Source organism: Mustelus asterias, chromosome 30, assembly GCF_964213995.1.
Source record: "Mustelus asterias chromosome 30, sMusAst1.hap1.1, whole genome shotgun sequence".
Taxonomy (NCBI): Eukaryota; Metazoa; Chordata; class Chondrichthyes; order Carcharhiniformes; family Triakidae; genus Mustelus; species Mustelus asterias.
The window spans coordinates 18,576,741-18,597,306 of NC_135830.1; the positions used below are offsets into that span (position 1 = coordinate 18,576,741).

Below are 20,566 nucleotides of genomic sequence, written 5' to 3' on the forward strand. Positions count from 1 at the left end.
TGCAGCCCGATGACCGAGGTTGGGCTGGTTTTTGTTCTGGCCTGGAGGGGGTCGGACATTGAAAGTTTCCCACTGGTCCAGTCAGCTGGTCTCCAGCGGGGAGCTTCATGGTTTTGGGGTGGAGTGTTGCTGCGGGGAAAGTGGGGATGAACGTGGGTGCGATGACGCAGCCCTGCTTGACCCCGGTTTGCACTCGTACTGGTCGCCTCACTCTAGGAAGGATGTGATTGCACTGGAGGGGGTGCAGAGGAGATGCACCAGGATGTTGCCTGGGATGGAGCAGCTGAGCTACAAGGAGAGACTCAATAGGGCGGCACGGTAGCGCAGTGGTTAGCACTGCTGCTTCACAGCTCCAGGGTCCCGGGTTCGATTCCCGGCTCGGGTCACTGTCTGTGTGGAGTTTGCACATTCTCCTCGTGTCTGTGTGGGTTTCCTCCGGGTGCTCCGGTTTCCTCCCACAGTCCAAAGATGTGCGGGTTAGGTTGATTGGCCAGGTTAAAAATTGCCCCTTAGAATCCTAAGATGCGTAGGTTAGAGGGATTAGTGGGTACAATATGTGGGAGTAGGGCCTGGGTGGGATTGTGGTCGGTGCAGACTCGATGGGCCGAATGGCCTCCTTCTGCACTGTAGGGTTTCTATGATTGTTTTCTTTAGAGCAGAGAAGGCTGAGGGGGGACATGATTGAGGTGTATAAGATTATGAGCGGATGGACAGGGTGCACTGAAGCAGCTGTTCCCCTTAGTTGATGGGTCAATGAGAGGGGCATCATTTTGATTTGATTTATTATTGTCACATGTATCAGCATACAGTGAGAAGTATTATTTCTTGCGCGCTATACAGACAAAGCATATTGTTCATCGAGAAGGAAATGAGTGCAGAATGTAGTGTTACAGTCATAGCTAAGGTTTAGAGAAAGATCAACTTAATGCAAGGTAGGTCCATTCAAAAGTCTGACAGCAGCAGGGAAGAAGCTGTTCTTGAGTCGGTTAGTCCGTGACCTCTGACTTTTGTATTTTTTTCCCCGACGGAAGAAGGTGGAAGAGATAACATCCGGGGCGGTTGGGGTACTTAGTTATGCTGGCTGCTTTGTCGAGGCAGCGGGAAGCGTAGACCCCTGCCAGCTAATCCGTGCAGGATCTGAGTACTCGTCCTGGTTCCCCATCTGGGCCACTCGCTTTCCGTGGGTTGACTTTCAAGAAAGCTGTTCTGACATCTGCAATGTTGACCCCAGATACAGGTTCACCCGAGGCTTCCAGGATGGAGGGCATGCTCTCGCTGACCCCTTGCTCAAAACGGGCATAGAATGCATTGAGCTCATCAGGGAGGGGTGCGTTGGAGCCGACGATTTTACATGCCTTCACCTTGTAGCCTGTTATGACTTGCAGACCTTGCCATAGGCGGGGGTCGGTGTGGCTAGCCTGGGACTCCAGCATTTGAAGGTGAGGGGCAGGAGGTTCAGAGAGGATTTGGGGAAAAATGTTTTCACCCAGAGGGTGGCGGGAGTCTGGAATTCTCTGTCTGGGAGGGTAGTAGAGGCGGGAAACCTCACAACCTTTAAAAAGCACATGGATGAGCACTTGAATGGTTTGACAGTTCAAACGCTATCAGCTAAGTTGTTTGCCAGCTGTAAATGTCACAGTTGGAATCACATTGCGATTCAGTGTTCTCCCAGGCTCAAAGAGCACCAGCCCAATGGAAGCAAAGATCGGCCAGTCCAGAGAGAAAACTTCTGACCCTCCCACTTCACCCACTGTCAGAATGAACATGGTTCAGTCCTGGATGTGATTAACAGCAGAATCCAACCCCCCGTCATCACTTGTGAACCCGCTGGTGTCTCCGTAGGTGTGTTGACTCAGCGAATCCCTTCCCACACACAGAGCAGGTGAACGGTCTCTCCCCGGTGTGAATTCGCTCGTGGACCTGCAGGCTGGATAACTGCGTGAATCCCTTCTCACAGTGAGAGCAGGTGAACGGCCTCTCCCCGGTGTGAATGCGCTGGTGTGTCCGCAGGCTGGATGACCGAGTGAATCCCTTCCCACACTGAGAGCAGGTGAACGGCCTCTCCCCGCTGTGAACCCGCTGGTGTTCCCGCAGGTTGGATGAATCGCTGAATCCCTTCCCACACACACAGCAGGTGAATGGCTTTGCCCCAGTGTGGATCCGCTCATGTTTCCCCAGGTGGGATGACGTCCGAAACCTCTTTGGGCAGCGAGAGCAGCTGAACGGCCTCTCCCCAGTGTGAATACTCCGGTGGACCACCAGATCCTGAGACCTTTTGAATCCGCTCCCACAGTCCGAGCATTTAAAGGGCTTCTCATTGGTGTGGGTGAGATTGTGACTCAGCAGGCTGGATAACTGAGTGAATCCCTTCCCACACACGGAGCAGGTGTACGGTTTCTCCCCAGTGTGAACTTGCTGGTGTCTCTGCAGGTTGGATGACGATCTAAATGTCATTGGGCAGTGAGAGCAGCTGAACGGTCGCTCCCCTGTGTGAATACTCTGGTGGAACACCAGCTCCTGAGACCTTTTGAATTCACTCTCACAGTCGGAACATTTAAAGGGTCGCTCATTGCTGTGCGTGATGTAGTGACTCTGGAGGCTGGATAACTGAGTGAATCCCTTCCCACACTCAGAGCAGATGAACGGTCTCTCCCCGCTGTGAACTCGCTCGTGTTTCCGCAGGTGGGATGATGTTTGAAATTTCTTTGAGCAGTGAGAGCAGGTGAACGGTCTCTCCCCGGTGTGAACTCGCTGGTGGGACACCAGTTCCTGAGGCCTTTTGAATTCACTCCCACAGTCAGAGCATTTAAAGGGTCTCTCACTGGTGTGAGTCACATTGTGACTCAGCAGGCTGGATAGGTCAGTGAATCCCTTCCCACACTCAGAGCAGGTGAACGGCCTCTCCTCAGTGTGAACTCGCTGGTGCGACTGCAGTTGGGATGACGTTCTAAACCTCTTTGTGCAGTCAGAGCAACTGAACGGTTTCTCCCCAGTGTGGATGCGCTGGTGGGACACCAGTTCCTGAGAGCTTTTGAAGCCACTCCCACAGTCGGAGCATTTAAAGGGTCTCTCGTTGGTGTGAGTGAGATTGTGTGTCTGCAGGCTGGATAACCGAGCAAATCCCTTCCCGCACACAGAGCAGGTGAACGGCCTCTCCCCGGTGTGACTGCGTCGATGAGTTTCCAGCTCAGATGGGAACCTGAATCCCTTCCCACAGTCCCCACATTTCCACGGTTTCTCCATGGTGCGGGTGTCCTTGTGACTCTCCAGGTTAAACAATCAGTTAAATCTCACACAGATCACGGGTGCAGTCTCTCCCCGCTGTGAACGCTGCCATGTATTTTCAGGCTGTGTAACTGGTTAAAGCTCTTTCCACACTCAGTGCACTGGAACACTCTCACTCGGGTGTGTGTGTGTGTCTTGGTGCTTTTCCAGTCACACTGATGCTTAAAACCTTCTGAAGCTGATAGAACAGAGGAACATTTTTCGTTCTAGCTTTAATGGTACTCAAGTCCAGATGAATTGGGTAACTCTGTCAGATCTTGATGTGATGTTTGGTTTGGGATTTCTATCTTTGGATCCTAGCCTTCTGATATCCTGGAGAAGGAATTTACAAAAGTCATCACTGTTAGGACAGGAGAAAAATTCAGAACAGACAATTCTAGTTTTGATGGAATATTCTTTCCTCTCCCATTCCCCAAAAGCTGTAAATCTCCATCCCACGCACTCTCCCTCCATTCTCATTCTGCTGTGTCTAATATTCACCCTCCCAATTCTCCTGAAGGTGCTGATCGAGGCTGATTGACAGATCCATGCTCACTGCTTCCTGTCCTGGACACAGAGAGCTGAAAATCTCCATGCAGGCTGCCAGACAGATATATGTCTATCTGACTGGACTAACAATGCATTTAACGGATCGGATTGTTTCAGTTGTTTAAGATACAGGGGCTTGTGGTTGATGATGATCTTGAACTTGCTGCCTATGAGGGTAGGCAAGCAGAGATGATCAGTAATTTCTAATTGAGATTGGATGGGTGCTGCAGGGTTACAGAATGGGAGCCACTCCAGACTGACAGAATTGCTCAACAGAGAGTCAGCAGGGACTCGAGTTGTCTAATGGCCTGTGCTGTAATGATTCTAATTGGAAATATATAAAAGTTTTTTTATTAGTCACAAGTAGGCTGACATTAACACTGCAATGAAGTTACTGTGAAAATCCCCTAGTCGCCGCACTCTGGCACCTGTTTGGGTTACATTGAGGGAGAATTTAGCATTATCAATGCACCTGACCAGCATGTCTTTCGGACTGTGGGAGGAAACTGGAGCACCCGGAGGAAACCCACGCAGACACGGGAGAGAACGTGCAAACTCCACACAGACAGTGATCCAAGCCAGGAATCGAACTCGGGTCCCTGGCGCTTAAGGCAGCAGTGCTAACCACTGTGCCACCCCCGCTGCAGTACTCTATTGCAAGACTAGAAATAATAATAAATATACATTAGCACAGAACCATCCAATATTTATCACAGAACAACACTGGTCATATTTTTGTCCTCAGAGTTTTAAAGCACAACAAGAGGCTCTTTGGACCTCGTATTTGTGCCAGCTCTCAAGCATCGGTCTTTTCTAATCCCATCTTCCACCACTTGGTCAGTAGTAGCCTTGTAAGCTGTGGCATTTCAACTGACTTCTATGATTTCTATGATTCTATGATTTCTAACTGCTCATCTAAATGCTCCTTAAATGTTGAGCATTCCCACCTCTGCCACCTCTTGAGGCATTGAGTTCCAGATTCCAATCACCCTCTGGGTGAAAGTCTTTTCCCTCAAATCCCCTTTAAATCTTCTTCTCCTCACCATAAATCTATGTCCCCTGGATATTGACCCAGCCACTAAGGGTCAGTAAACTAAGGGCTCATATTTTTGTACATCTCAATCAGGTCTCCCCTCAGCCTTTTCTGCTTTAGGGAGAACAATTCCAGCCTAACCAGCCTCTCTTCATACCCGAAACATTCCAGCCCAGGCAACACCCTGGTGAATCTCCTCTACACCTTCTCTAGTGCAATCACATCCTTCCTAAAATGTGACGACCCGAATTGCAGACAGTACTCTAGCTTTTGATATACTCAATTATAACCATAGAAGAAACCCTACAGTGCAGAAAGAGGCCATTTGGCCCATCGAGTCTGCACCGACCACAGTGCTGCCTCACAGCGCCAAGGACCCGGGTTCAATTCCCGGCTTGGGTCACTGTGTGTGTGGAGTTTGCATGTTCCTCCCGTGTCTGCATGGGTTTCCTCGGGGTGCTGCAGTTTCCTCCCACAGTCCATAGACATGCTGGTTAGGTGCATTGGCCAGGCCAAATTCTACCTCAGTGCACCCGAACAGGCACCAGAGTGTGGCGACTAGGAGATTTTCATACTAACTTCATTGCGGTGTTAATGTAAGACTACTTGTGACTAATAAATATAAATAAACCTGCCTGCTCTAATATTCTGAGCCTCGGCTAAAAAAAGGCAGATATCCCATATCTGGATAATCTCTCCTGCTGTCTTCAGGGTCCTATGGACATGTAGCCCAAGGTCCCTCTGTACTTCCTGGAGTCCTATTGTTCATTGTATCTTCCCTGGCCTTGTTAGTCCTCCCAAAATACATCACCTCAGACATTTCAGGGTTAAATTACATTTGCCACTGTTCTCCCCATCTAACCAGCCCGTCCACATCATCCTGTAATCTCAGGCTTTCCTCCTCGCTATTTACCACATCACCAATTTTTGGACCATCAGCAAACTCACTGATCGAACCCCCACCTTCAGGTCCACAGGAAGCTCCGCGCGGCCATTGACACAAAGCCCGGACTCTGATTGGCTGGAGGACCGGCGCCCATCCGGTCCTCCAAGCGTTGCCATTGGTCAATCTGCCGCACGTAGACAATGAGGGGGCGGAACCCGAGCCCAGGTGGGGGTGGGCGGGGCTTTGACCGCCAGCCGCGCTGAGCTGGTGTCCAATCCGCAGTGTGCTGCTTCTGTAACCAGTGATATTGCTGCCAATGGGGACACTGTGTGCTGGGAACGCCCCTCTGAGTCATTGTGACGGCACAATGGAGCCCTGCCTGAATCAGCCAATAGCAATCACTCTGCTCCGCGGTGACGTCTCCGGGTTCAGGCGCCGGGACCCGGGAGCCCCGCCCCCACCCATTGTTCCCCCAGTCTGTACATTCCACACATTGTTAGTGCAGTCAGATAGACATATATCTGTCTGGCCGCCTGCATGGAGGTTTCCAGCTCTCTGTGTCCAGGACAGGAAGCAGTGAGCATGGATCTGTCAATCAGCACCTTCAGGAGAATTAATTTAAATTTAATTTACTTATTAGTGTCATAAGTAGGCAAACATTAACACTGCAATGAGGTTCCTGTGAAAGTCCCCTGGTTGCCACACTCCGGCGCCTGTTTGGGTACACTGAGGGAGAATTTAGCATAGCCAGTGCACCTAACCAGTCTTTCGGACTGTGGGTGGAAACCAGGTGAGCACCCAGAGGAAACCCACACAGGTGGGGAGAATATGCAAAATCCGCACAGATAGTGACCCGAGCTGGGAATCGAACCCGGATCCCTGAGGCAGCAGTGCTAACCACTGTGTCACCATTGGGAAGGTGAATATTAGACACAGCAGAATGAGAATGGAGGGAGAATGCGTGGGATGGAGATTCACAGCTTTTGGGGAATGAGAGAGGAAAGAATGTTCAATAAAAAGTAGAACTGTCTGTTCTGAATTTCTATCCTGTACTGACACTGATGACTTTTCTTAGAAATCTTAGAATCCCTACAGTACAGAAAGAGGCCATTCGGCCCATCGAGTCAGCACCGACCACAATCCCACCCAGGCCCAACCCCATATCCCTACATATTTTACCCGCTAATCCCACTAACCTCCGCATCCCAGGACACTAAGGGGCAATTTTAGCATGGCCAATCAACCTAACCCGCACATCTTTGGACTGTGGGAGGAAACCGGAGCACCCGGAGGAAACCCACGCAGACACGAGGAGAATGTGCAAACTCCACACAGACAGTGACCCAAGCTGGGAATCGAACCCAGGTCCCTGGAGCTGTGAAGCAGCAGTGCTAACCACTGTGCTACCGTGCCGCCCTTTTACAGGATCCTTTTACAGGATATCAGAAGGTAATGAGTTATAAACAGAACTATCAAATCAAATGTCACGTTAATATCTGACAAAGTCAGTCAATGTTTCGGAACCGGAATACAGTCGACCCCATTTCTAACATCGCTGTGTCAAAAATAAAATCTCATCTCCCCCTCTGGCTCCTTTGCCAATTACCTTAGAGGGACTCACTTTCTGTTAAAGAACCTGCCAACCCCTCTCATCCACTTTCCCTGAAGTGCATCAATCTCATCAAGAAAAATCCAGCAAAATCAAATATTTTTACTGATAAAAGTTTATTGATGCAACAGAACGTGATTAAAAATAAAGTGAAAATGACTTCAGGATCAAGGACATCCAGAGTAAAAGGATGTTCACAATGTTCTGGACACAAATGATTTAACTTCAATTCATCTGTAGCCTGTTCCCTGCCCTCTTTGTGGAACACCTCCGCTCAGCCCACAAGCATGACCCCTGACCTTCCACTTCTTGCCATTAGAATTCCCCACCTTGCTCTCACGCTCACATTTCTGTCCTCGGCCGGCTGCAATGTTCCAGAGAAGCCCAACACAAGCTGGACAAACAGCCCCTCATCTTCCGATGAGGCACTTTACAGCCTTCTGGACTCAACATTGAGTTCAACAACTTCACACCCTGAACTCTCTCCTCCATTTTGATTTGTTTTTATTTGCCGAGTGCCAGTCTGCATCTTGCTTTCATGTTTTTTTTGCTTCCAGACAGAGCTGTCCTTTATTCTGCCATTAACACTTACTCTGGACCAATGCTTTGTTTCTTTTCTACAACCATTACCTCTCCCTTTGTCTTTTGTTCCACAACAATTTTCTCCTCAGATGCTGCCAGACATGTTGATTACTTTCTGGCTTGGTCACAGAAGGCAGAGGGTGGGAGTGGAAGGGTCTTTTATTTTAGGTCTACATGTAGTGGGGGAGAAACACATTATTTACAACCCAGATAACATAAATGTCCTTCATCAGCTTTTGTGGATCATTTCAGTGGAAATGTGCTCTCCCAGGCTCAAAGAGCATCAGCCCATTGGAAGCAAAGTCATCAGACGGCCAGTCCAGCAGAAAGAAACCCTCTTACCAAATGTCAGAATGAACATGGCTCAGTTCTGGATGTGATTAATAGCAGAATCCAATTTGGTAATCACTTGTGAACTTGCTGGTGTCTCTGTCGGTGGGATAACTGAGTGAATCCCTTCCCACACTGAGAGTAGGTGAATGGCCTGTCCCCTGTGTGAACTCACTGGTCTGTCCGCAATGCAAAGGACGTTTTAAATCCCTTTGAGCAGTGAGAGCAGCTGAACGGTCTCTCCTCAGCGTGAATGGGCTGGTGGGACACCAGTTCTCCAGAGCTTTTGAAGCCACTCCCACAGTCAGAACATTTAAAGGGTTGGTGTGAGTGACTTTGTGTCTCAGCAGGTGGGATGACTGAGTGAATCCCTGCCCGCACACAGAGAGGTGAACAGTCTCTCCCCGCTGTGAACTCACTGGTGCGTTAGCAGGTCAGTTGAATTTCTAAATCTCTTTGAGCAGTGAGAGCAGCTGAACGGTCTCTCCTCACTGTGACTGCACTGGTGGAACAGCAGTTCATCAGAGCTTTTGAAGTCATTCCCACAGTCAGAGCATTAAAGAGTCTCTCCTGGGTGTGAGTGACTTAGTGTGCACATAGGCTGGATAAATGAGCGAATCCTTTCCCACACACACAGCATGTGAATGGCCTCTCCCCTGTGTGAATTACTTGGTGTCTCTGCAGGTTAGGTAGAGTCATAGAGGTTTACAGCATGGAAACAGGCCCTTTGGCCCAACTTGTCCATGCCGCCCCTTTTTTTTTTAAACCCCTTAGCTAGTCCCAATTGCCTGCATTTGGCCCATATCCCTCTATACCCATTGTACCCATGTAACTATCTAAATGCTTCTTAAAAGACAAAATTGTACCCGCCTCTACTACTACTTCTGGCAGCTTGTTCCAGACACTCACCATCCTCACCACTCACCATCAAGGATGAGAGGAGACCTAATAGAGGTGTATTTAATGTTGAGAGGCATAGATCAGGTGGACTCTCAGAGGCTTTTTCCCAGGGTGGAAATGTCTGCTACGAGAGGACACAGGTTTAAGGTGCTAAGAGTTTAGAAGGATGAGGGGGGATCTTATGGAGACTTATAAGATAATGCGGGGGCTGGATAGGGTGGAGGCGGAGAGATTCTTTCCACTTAGTAAGGAAGATAAAACTAGAGGACACAGCCTCAAAATAAAGGGGGGTCGGTTTAAGACAGAGTTGAGGAGGAACTTCTTCTCCCAGAGGGTGGTGAATCTCTGGAATTCTCTGCCCACTGAGGTGGTGGAGGCTCAGAATATGTTTAAAGCGCGGATGGATGGATTCCTGATCGGTAAGGGAATTAAGGGTTATGGGGATCAGGCGGGTAAGTGGTACTGATCCACGTCAGATCAGCCATGATCTTATTGAATGGCGGAGCAGGCTCGAGGGGCTAGATGGCCTACTCCTGCTCCTATTTCTTATGTTCTTATGTTCTTATGGGGGGTAGGTACAGGGGAAATGTTAGGGGTAAGTTTTTCACACAGAGGGTGGTGGGCGAGTGGAATCGGCTGCCGTCAGTGGTGGTGGAGGCGAACTCAATAGGATCTTTTAAGAGACTCCTGGATGAGTACATGGAGCTTAATAGGATGGAGGGTTATAGGTAGGTCTAGAAGGTAGGGATGTGTTCGGCACAACTTGTGGGCCGAAGGGCCTGTTTGTGCTGTAGTTTTTCTATGTTTCTATCCTGTGTGTGAAAAAATTGCCCCTCTAGATACTTTTGTATCTCTCCCCTCTCACCTTAAACCTATGCCCTCTAGTTTTAGACTCCCCTACCTTTGGGAAAAGATATTGACTATCTAGCTGATCTGTGCCCATCATTATTTTATAGACCTCTATAAGATCAATCCTCAGCCTCCTACGCTCCAGAGAAAAAAGTCCCAGTCTATCCAGCCTCTTCTTATAACTCAATCCATCAAGTCTCTGTAGCATCCTAGTAAATCTTTTCTGCACTCTTCCTAGTTTAATAATATCCTTTCTATAATAGGGTGATCAGAATTGCACACAGTATTCCAAGTGTGGCCTTACCTATGTCTTGTACAACTTCAACAAGACGTCCCAACTCCTGTATTCAATGTTCTGACCAATGAAACCAAGCATGCCGAATGCTTGGGGTAAGTGAGTGAATCCCTTCCCACACACAGAGCAGGTGAATGGCCTCTCCCCAGTGTGACTGCGTCGATGAATTTCCAGCTGAGACGGGGTTATGAATCCCTCTCCACAGTCCCCACATTTCCACGGTTTCTCCATGGTGCGGGTGTCCTTGTGACTCTCCAGGTTAAACAATCAGTTAAATCTCACACAGAACACGGGTGCAGTCTCTCCCCGCTGTGAATGCTGCCATGTATTTTCAGGTTGTGTAACTGGTTAAAGCTCTTCCCACACTCAGTGCACTGGAACACTCTCACTCGGCCCTGGGTATGTTTCAGTGCTTTTCCAGTCACAGTCATGTTTAAAATCTTTTGAAGATAATAGAACAGAGAAACATTTCCCTTCTAGATTCAAAGGTAGATGACATTCGGGTCCCAACAAATTGAGTGACTCAGTCAGGTTTTGACGTGACGTATGGCTTGAGATTTATGACTGTAAATCCTCGCCTCCTGATAGCCTGACATAGAAATTTACAACAGACATCACAGTCAGTATAGGATAGAAATTCAGAACACATAATTTTAGTTTCGATAAAACATTCTTTCCTCTCTCATTCCCCAAAAGCTGTGAATCTCCATCCCTCACACCCTCCCTCCATTCTCACTCTGCTGTGTCTAATATTCACCCTCCCAATTCTCCTGAAGGTGCTGATTGAGGCTGATTGACAGATCCATGCTCACTGCTTCCTGTCCTGGACACAGAGAGAGCTGAAAATCTCCATGCAGGCTGCCAGACAGATATATGTCTATCTGACTGGACTAGAAATGTGTGGAATGTACAGACTGGATTCACTTCCTTTCCCTTCAGTTGCTGCAAGTCCCCAATTTCCCCCAGAATGAGAAAAGAAATGGAAAGGGGGAAACATTGATTTCCTCCCAGATGTTGTGGGCAAAGTTTTGGAAAGGATTATCAGAGATAGGATTTATAATCGTCTAGGAAGGAATAATTTGATTAGGGATAATCAACACGGTTTTGTAAAGGGTAGGTCGTGCCTCACAAACCTTATTGAGTTCTTTGAGAAGGTGACCAAAGAGGTGGATGAGGGTAAAGCAGTTGATGTGGTGTATGTGGATTTCAGTAAAGCATTTGATAAGGTTCCCCACGGTAAGCTATTGCAGAAGATACGGAGGCATGGGATTGAGGGTGATTTAGCAGTTTGGATCAGAAATTGGCTAGCTGTAAGAAGACAGAGGGTGGTGGTTGATGGGAAATGTTCATCCTGGAGTTCAGTTACTAGTGGTGTACCGCAAGGATCTGTTTTAGGGCCACTGTTTGTCATTTTTATAAATGACCTGGATGAGGGCGTAGAAGGATGGGTTAGTAAATTTGCGGATGACACTAAAGTCGGTGGAGTTGTGGACAGTGCGGAAGGATGTTGCAGGTTACAGAGGGACATAGATAAGCTGCAGAGCTGGGCTGAGAGGTGGCAAATGGAGTTTAATGCGGAAAAGTGTGAGGTGATTCACTTTGGAAGGATTAACAGGAATACAGAGTACTGGGCTAATGGTAAGATACTTGGTAGTGTGGATGAGCAGAGAGATCTCGGTGTCCATGTGCATAGATCCCTGAAAGTTGGTACCCAGGTTGATAGGGTTGTTAAGGCGTACGGTGTGTTAGCTTTTATTGGTAGAGGGATTGAGTTTCGGAGCCAGGAGGTCATGCTGCAACTGTACAAAACTCTGGAGCGGCCGCACTTGGAGTATTGCGTACAGTTCTGGTCACCGCGTTATAGGAAGGATGTGGAAGCATTGGAAAGGGTGGAGAGGAGATTTACCAGGATGTTGCCTGGTTTGGTGGGAAGGTCTTATGAGGAAAGGCTGAGTGACTTGAGGCTGTTTTCGTTAGAGAGAAGAAGGTTAAGAAGTGACTTAATAGAGGCATACAAGATGATCAGAGGATTAGATAGGGTGAACAGTGAGAGCCTTTTTCCTCGGATGGTGATGGCTAGCACGAGGGGACATAGCTTTAAATTGAGGGGTGATAGATATAGGACAGATGTCAGAGGTAGGTTCTTTACTCAGAGAGGGCGTGGAATGCCCTGCCTGCAGCAGTAGTGGACTCGCCAACATTAAGGGCATTCAAATGGTTATTGGATAAACATATGGATGATATTGGAATAGTGTAGGTTAGAGGGGCTTTAGATTGGTTTCACAGGTTGGCGCAACATCGAGGGCCGAAGGGCCTGTACTGAACAAAGAACAAAGAACAAAGAACAGTACAGCACAGGAAACAGGCCCTTCGTTCCTCCAAGCCTGTGCCGCTCCTTGGTCCAACTAGACCAATCGTTTGTATCCCTCCATTCCCAGGCTGCTCATGTGACTATCCAGGTACTGCACTGTAATGTTCTATGTTGCCCAGAGGAGGAAGTTTCACTCTGAAGCTCATTGGACAACTTCCCCATTGTGACGTAACAACGGAGCCTGCCTGAATCAGCCAATAGGAATCACTCTGCCCGCGGTGACGTCGCCGGGTGAACGGCCTCTCCCCGGTGTAACTGCGTCGATGAGCTTCCAGCTGAGATGGGGATATGAATCCCTTCCCACAGTCCCCACCTTTCCACGGTTTCTCCATGGTGGGGGTGTTCCTTGTGACTCTCCAGGTTAAACAATCAGTTAAATCTCACGCAGAACACGGGTTCCAGTGCGCAGGCCCGGGCGCGCGGACCCGGGAGCCCCGCCCCCAACCATTGTTCCTCCTCCCGCTGCACCTCCTCCAGCCAAGGTTTCCAGGCAACCGGCTGACGGGCTCCGGCCAGAATGAGAAGCCGCTCGGTGAGCTCCCCACTTCCCCCTCGGCCTGGGACTGCGCATGCCCAAGGGAGAGGGGAAGCTGCGCATGTTTGCGGGGGAGAGCCCCTTCATGTTGATTGAATGGTGGAGTGGGCTCGATGGGCCGAGTGGCCTTACTTCCGCTCCTAGGTCTTATGGTCTTATGGAGTTGACCAATGAAAAAAGGTGTTGGTCCGGAGGGACGCTGATCCTCCAGCCAATCACATCTCCCCCATTGTCTGAATGCAGAATTTGGCCAATGAGGTTCAGACTAAAACTTCCTCCTCTGTGTAACATCTGGGAGGAAATCTAAACGTGTTCTGTCAGTATATTAAGAGCAGGAGGTCACCAGGGAAAGAATAGGGTCCATTCGGGAGCAATGTGGTAATTCATATGTGGAGCTGACAGACATTTGTGAGGTTGTAAATGAATACCTTGCATCTGTAGTCACTGTGGGAAGTTGATATAGATACAGAAAGCACAGTAAGAAGTCTCACAACACCAGGGTAAAGTCCAACAGGTTTATTTGGAATCACGAGCTTTTGGAGCGCTGTTCCTTCATCAGGTGAGTCGTATAGAAAGCAGGGAGAGGTTTTGTGATTCACTTCGACAACTGAACGTTGAGAGGGAGGTATTAATGGTTTTAACTGGCCTAAAATTGTATAAATCCCTAGGCCGAGAGAGGGTGTAGCCCAGGTGCTGTGGGAGGCAAGAGACGAGATTGCAATGACTGACAATAATTTTCAAATCTTCTCTGGCCGCTGGAGAGGTCATGATGTGGAGATGCCGGCGTTGGACTGGGGTAAACACAGTAAGAAGTTTAACAACACCAGGTTAACAACACCTGTTTGCGAACAGAATTCCCACTCACCTGAAGAAGGGGCTTGGAGCTCCGAAAGCTTGTGTGGCTTTTGCTACCAAATCAACCTGTTGGACTTTAACCTGGTGTTGTTAAACTTCTTACGCTGGAGAGGTGCCAGAGGACTGGAGGACAGCTGATGTGGTACCATAAGTCAAGAAGGGACACAGGGAAAATAGCAGCCAATTACAGGACAGTGAGTCCAACCTCAGCAGTAGGAAAACTATTAGAAAAAATTCTGAGGGACAGAGTTAATCTCCAATTGGGGAGGTAAGTATTAATCAAGGATAGTCAGCATGGTTTTGGCAAAGGGAGATCAGGTCTTACACATTTGGTTGAATTTTTGAGGAGGTACAGTGTACAGTTCTGGTCACCCTATTATAGAAAGGATATTATTAAACGAGAAAGAGTGCAGAAAAGATTTACTAGGATGCTACCGGAACTTGATGGTTTGAGTTATAAGGAGAGGCTGGATAGACTGGGACTTCTTATTCTGGAGCGTAGAAGGCTGAGGTCTTATAGAGGTCTATAAAATAACGAGGGGCATAGATCAGCTAGATAGTCAATATATTTACCCAAAGGTAGGGGAGTCTAAAACTAGAGGTCATAGGTTTAGGGTGAGAGGGGAGAGATACAAAAGTGTCCAGAGGGGCAGTATTTTCACACAGAGGGTGGTGAGTGTCTGGAACAAGCTGCCAGAGGTAGTAGTAAAGGTGAGAAATTTGAAACCAGGTATTCACAACAAGACTCAAAGAGCATCAGCCCACTGGAGGCAAAGTCGTGAGACCGGCCAGTCCAGCAGAAAGAAACCCTCCGACCCTCCCCATTGACCAACTGTGAGAATGAACAAAATGCAGTCCTGGATGTAATTGAGAGCAGAAACAATAACAGCAGAATCCAACCCCTGGAATCACTCGTAAACTCGCTGGTGTCTCAGCAGGGCGGATGAAACTTTGAATCCCTTCCCACATTGAGAGCAGGTGAATGGCCTCTCCCCAGAGTGAACTCGCTAGTGTGTCCGCAGGTCGGATGAACAAGTGAATCCCTTCCCACACTGAGAGCAGGTGAATGGCCTCTCCCCAGTGTGAACTCGCTGCTGTCTCCGCAGGTCGCATGATTGAGTGAATCCCTTCCCACACAGAGCAGGTGAACGGTCTCTCACCAGTGTGAACTCGCTGGTGAGTGCGCAGGCTGGATAACTGATTGAATCCCTCCCCACACGGAGAGCAGGTGAATGGCCTCTCCCCAGAGTGAACTCGCTGGTGTGTCCGCAGGTTGGATAAGTGAGTGAATATCATCCCACACAGAGCAGGTAAACGGTCGCTCCCCAGTGTGAACTCGCTGGTGTTTGCAGACTGATTACGTGAGTGAATCCCTTCCCACACTGAGAGCAGATGAACGGCCTCTCCCCAGTGTGGCTGCGCCGATGAGCTTCCAGCTGAGATGGGGCTCTGTATCCCTTCCCACAGTCCGCACATTTCTGTGGTTTCTCCATGGTGCAGGTGTCCTTGCCTCTCTTTTGGGTGGACAATCAGTTGAAGCCTCGTCCACACACAGAACACGGGTACAGTCTCTCCCCGCTGTGAATGGTGTGATATTTATTCAGGCTGTGTAACTGGTTAAAGCTCTTTAGTCAGTGCTCTGGAACACTCTCACTCGGGTGTGGCAGTGTGTTGCTGCTTTTCCAGTCACACTGATGTTTGAAGCCTCATGAAGCAGACAGAACAGAGAAACAACTCTCCTTCTAGATTTAAAGGCTGATGATATTCAGGTCCTGAGTATTTGACTCTGTCAGATGTTGATGTTAAATTTGTTTTGAGAATTCTCTCTGTAAATGTTCAGCTTCTGATAACCTGTAAAATGGGTTTACAAAATTCATCAGTGTCAGTACAGGATAGAAATTCAAAACAGACAATTCTAGTTTCTATGGAAGATTCTTTCCATAAAAAGCAGTAAATCTCCATCCCACACACCCTCCCCTCCATTCTCACTCTGCTGTATCTAATATTCACCCTCCCAATTCTCCTGAAGGTGTTGATTGAGGCTGATTGACAGATCCATGCTCACTGCTTCCTGTCCTGGAAACAGAGACCATAACAAATAGGAGCTGCAGTCGGCCATTTGGCCCATTGAGCCTTTTAAACCATTCAATGAGATTCTATGGACACAGAGAGCTGGAAATCTCCATGCAGGCTGCCAGACAGATATATGTCTATCTGACTGGACTAACAATGTGAGGAATGTACAGACTGGATTCACTCCCTTTCCCGTCAGTTGCTGCAAGTCCCCAATTTCTCCCCAGAATGAGAAAAGAAATGGAGAGAAAAGAAAGTGTTTTCCTCACAGATGTTGGCCTCTTTGAAGGCCTCATAGGTGTTGGAGACAGGAGGAAGTTTGAGTCTGTGTCTGAAGCTCAATCTCCATTCAGAGAGAGAAGCAGCAGCAGCAGCTTTGCTGGGCGGGAATGAGCAGCTGAACAAGCTCATTGTCCCACTTCCGCATTCAGACAATGGGGGAAGCTCTGATTGGCTGGAGGACCACAGTCATTCCGGTCCTCCAACTCTTCCCATTGGTCAACACCTCAGCATGAAGTTCAGAGGGGGGTGGGCATCCCCCGCACACATGCGCAACTTCCTCTCTCCCTTGGACATGCGCAGTCCCGGGCCTGGGGAAGGGGGCGGGGGTAGATCACCGAGCGGCTTCTCGCTCTGGCCGCATCCGCCAGCCGGTTGCCTGGAAACCTTGGCTCGCAGAGGAGAGGGGGAACAATGGGTGGGGGCGGGGCTTCCGCACGCCGGGGCCTGTGCATTGGAACCCAGAGACGTCACTACGTTAACACAGCGTAAAAACAGATGGAGATTTTTCTGGTCCATTGTACATGTAATTTAAGATGCGTTGTTGGATTAAGTCACAAGAAGGGAAGGCGGTGGCCTCCTGATATTATCGCCAGACCATTAATCCAGAAACTCAGACAAAATTCTGGAGATTTGGGTTCAAATCCCACCGCAGCGGATGGAGGAATTAGAATTCAATAAAAAATATCTGGAATTAAATCTGCTGATGGCCTTGAAACCATTGTCGATTCTTGGAAAAACAAAATCTGGTTCACTCACGTCCTTTCGGGAAGGAAATCTGCCGTCCTTACCATGTCTGGCCTACATGTCACTCCAGAGCCAACAGCAATGTGGTTGACTCTCAGATGCTCTTGAGCAACTCGGGATGGGCAATAAATGCTGGCCCAGCCAGCGACGCCCATGTCCCATGAATGAATAGGAAAAAAACACAGGATTGTTATAAACAAAGAACAACACAGCACAGGAACAGGCCCTTCGGCCCTCCAAGCCCGCACCGCTCCCTGGTCCAAACTAGACCATTCTTTTGTATCCCTCCATTCCCACTCCGTTCATGTGGCTATCTAGATAAGTCTTAAACGTTCCCAGTGTGTCCGCCTCCACCACCTTGCCCGGCAGTGCATTCCAGGCCCTCACCACCCTCTGTGTAAAATATGTCCTTCTGATATCCGTGTTAAACCTCCCCCCACCCTCACCTTGAACCTATGACCCCTCGTGAACGTCACCACCGACCTGGGGAAAAAGCTTCCCAGCGTTCACCCTATCTATGCCTTTCATAATTTTATACACCTCTATTAGGTCTCCCCTCATCCTCCGTCTTTCCAGTGAGAACAACCCCAGTTTACCCAATCTCTCCTCATAACTAAGCCCTTCCATACCAGGCAACATCCTGGTAAACCTCCTCTGCACTCTCTCTAAAGCCCCCACGTCCTTCTGGTAGTGTGGCGACCAGAACTGGACGCAGTATTCCAAATGCGGCCGAACCAACGTTCTATACAACCGCAACATCAGACCCCAACTTTTATACTCTATGCCCCGTCCTATAAAGGCAAGCATGCCATATGCCTTATTCACTACCTTCTCCACCTGTGACGTCACCTTCAAGGATCTGTGGGCTTGCACACCCAGGTCCCTCTGCGTATCTATACCCTTTATGGTTCTGCCATTTATCGTATAGCTCCCCGCTACGTTAGTTCTACCAAAATGCATCACTTCGCATTTATCTGGATTGAACTCCATCTGCCATTTCTTTGCCCAAATTTCCAGCCTATCTATATCCTTCTGTAGCCTCTGACAATGTTCCTCACTATCTGCAAGCCCAGCCATTTTCGTGTCGTCCGCAAACTTACTGATCACCCCAGTTACACCTTCTTCCAGACCGTAATCGTTATGATTGTCATGGCCCATCATGCCTGCACCAGTTCTCCACAGTAGCATCATGAATGATCTCTCCCCGGTGTGAACTTGCTGGTGTTTCCGCAGGTTAGATGATGTTCTAAATCTCTTTGTGCAGTGAGAGCAGCTGAACGGTCTCTCCTCAGTGTGAATGCGCTGGTGGTCCCTCAGATCCAAAGCACGTTTGAATCCGCTCCCACAGTCAGACCATTTAAAGGGTCTCTCATTGTTGTGAGTGAGATTGTGATACAGTCGGTCGGATAACTGTGTGAATCTCTTCCCATACACACAGAGCAGGTGAATGGTTTCTCCCCAGTGTGAACTCGCTGGTGTACCCGCAAATTGGATGAATTTCTAAATCTCTTTGTGCAGTGAGAGCAGCTGAACGGTCTCTCCTCAGTGTGAATTCGCTGGTGGGACACCAGTTCACCAGACCTTTTGAATCCGCTCCCACAGTCAGAGCATTTAAAGGGTCTCTCATTGGTGTGAGTGAGATTGTGTGTCAGCAGATGGGATAACCGAGTGAATCCCTTCCCACACACACAGAGCAGGTGAATGGTCTCTCCCCAGCGTAAGCTCACTAGTGTATTTGCAGGTTGGATAACCGAGTGAATCCCTTTCAACACACAGAGCAGGAGAACGGCCTCTCCCCGGTGTGTCTGCGTTGATGAGTTTCAGCTCAGATGGGGATCTGAATCCCTTCCCACAGTCCCCACATTTCCACGGTTTCTCCATGGTGGGGGTGTCCTTGTGACTCTCCAGGTTAAACAATCAGTTAAATCTCACACAGATCACGGGTACAGTCTCTCCCCGCTGTGAATGCTGCCATGTATTTTCAGGCTGTGCAACTGGTTAAAGCTCTTCCCACACACTGCACTGGAACACACTCACTCAGCTGTGCGCTTCCGCACAGAGCCCGCGCTCTGATTGGCTGGAGGACCAGAGTCCTTCCGGTCCTCCGACTCTTCCCATTGGTCAGTATCTCAGCATGAGGGCGAGGGGGCGGGCGCTGCCCCGCACATGCGCAGCCTGGGCCGGGGGAGGGGGCGGGCGCTGCCCCGCACATGCGCAGCCTGGGCCGGGGGGAGGGGGTGATCACCAAGCGGCCTCTCGTTCTGGCCGGAACCGTCAGCCGGTTGTCTGCAATAGGGAAATGCTGGTGTGTGAGGTTAACCATGACTGCTGCACCGTCATGATCCACAACCGGCGGCACGGTAGCACAGTGGTTAGCACTGCTGCTTCACAGCTCCATGGGACCTGGGTTCGATTCCCGGCTCGGGTCACTGTCTGTGTGGAGTTTGCACATTCTCCTCGTGTCTGCGTGGGTTTCCTCCGGGTGCTCCGGTTTCCTCCCACAGACCAAAGATGTGTGGGTTAGGTTGATTGGCCATGCTAAAATTGCCCCTTAGTGTCCTGAGGTAGGTAGGTTAGAGGGATTAGCGGGTAAAATAGATGGGGGTAGGGCCTGGGTGGGATTGTGGTTGGTGCAGACTCGATGGGCCAAATGGCCTCTTTCTGCACTGTAGGGTTTCTATGAACCCTTCCTCCAAGATTGTTTATCCAGTTGAAGGAATACCGTACATTTGAGTCGTAATTGTCAAAGCAGGGTGTTGTTTGCAAGCATCATAGATTTGAAGAATCACTTTGGAAGGGGAATAAAAATTAATTTAATTTGAACTTGATGCACTATCAATTACGACGCGAAGACTTCTGAGAATGAGGGTAAACTAATAGGCTTTTATTCACTGAGAACAGGAGCACACCCTTGTAGCTGACCTGGTCTGGACTGAGGCGAGGAGGAGGGACCATCACCTTTATACCCCACTCTGGGTGGAAAGGGAGGGGCCCCAGGTGGAAAGGGAGGAGTCTCGGGCCAGCTGCAGCATGGGTGTGTCCAGGCACATACATGTAGTAACAGTGGTTCACCACAGAACTGTCATGCATTTCTGTTTGAAATAAATTCAAAAGGTCTTAGCTATGAGGAGAGATTGGGTAGACTGGGGTTGTTCTCCCTGGAAAGACGGAGAATGAGGGGAGATCTAATAGAGGTATACAAGATTATGAAGGGTATAGATAGGGTGAACAGTGGGAAGCTTTTTCTCAGGTCGGAGGTGACGATCACAAGGGGTCACAGGTTCAAGCTGAGAGGGGCAAAGCATAACTCAGATATCAGAGGGACGTTTTTTACACAGAGGGTGGTGGGGGCCTGGAATGCGCTGCCAAGTAGGGTGGTGGAGGCAGGCACGCTGACATCGTTTAAGAC

The 20,566-nt window shown here is 49.1% G+C and overlaps 1 protein-coding gene across 1 annotated transcript in view; it reads right to left on the reverse strand.

Annotated features, from left to right (window-relative positions):
• Nucleotides 1–5,816, reverse strand: part of LOC144480855 (uncharacterized) — a 57,939-nt gene extending 52,123 nt beyond the window's left edge. The window contains exons 1-2 of the mRNA XM_078200477.1: nt 5,683–5,816; nt 1,817–3,597 (exon numbers count right to left, since the gene is read on the reverse strand). Coding sequence (XP_078056603.1) covers nt 1,817–3,243 — 1,427 coding nt within the window. The 5' untranslated portion in view covers nt 3,244–3,597; nt 5,683–5,816. The remainder of the gene's footprint in view (nt 1–1,816; nt 3,598–5,682) is intronic.
• Between the last annotated feature and the right edge of the window lie 14,750 nt (nt 5,817–20,566).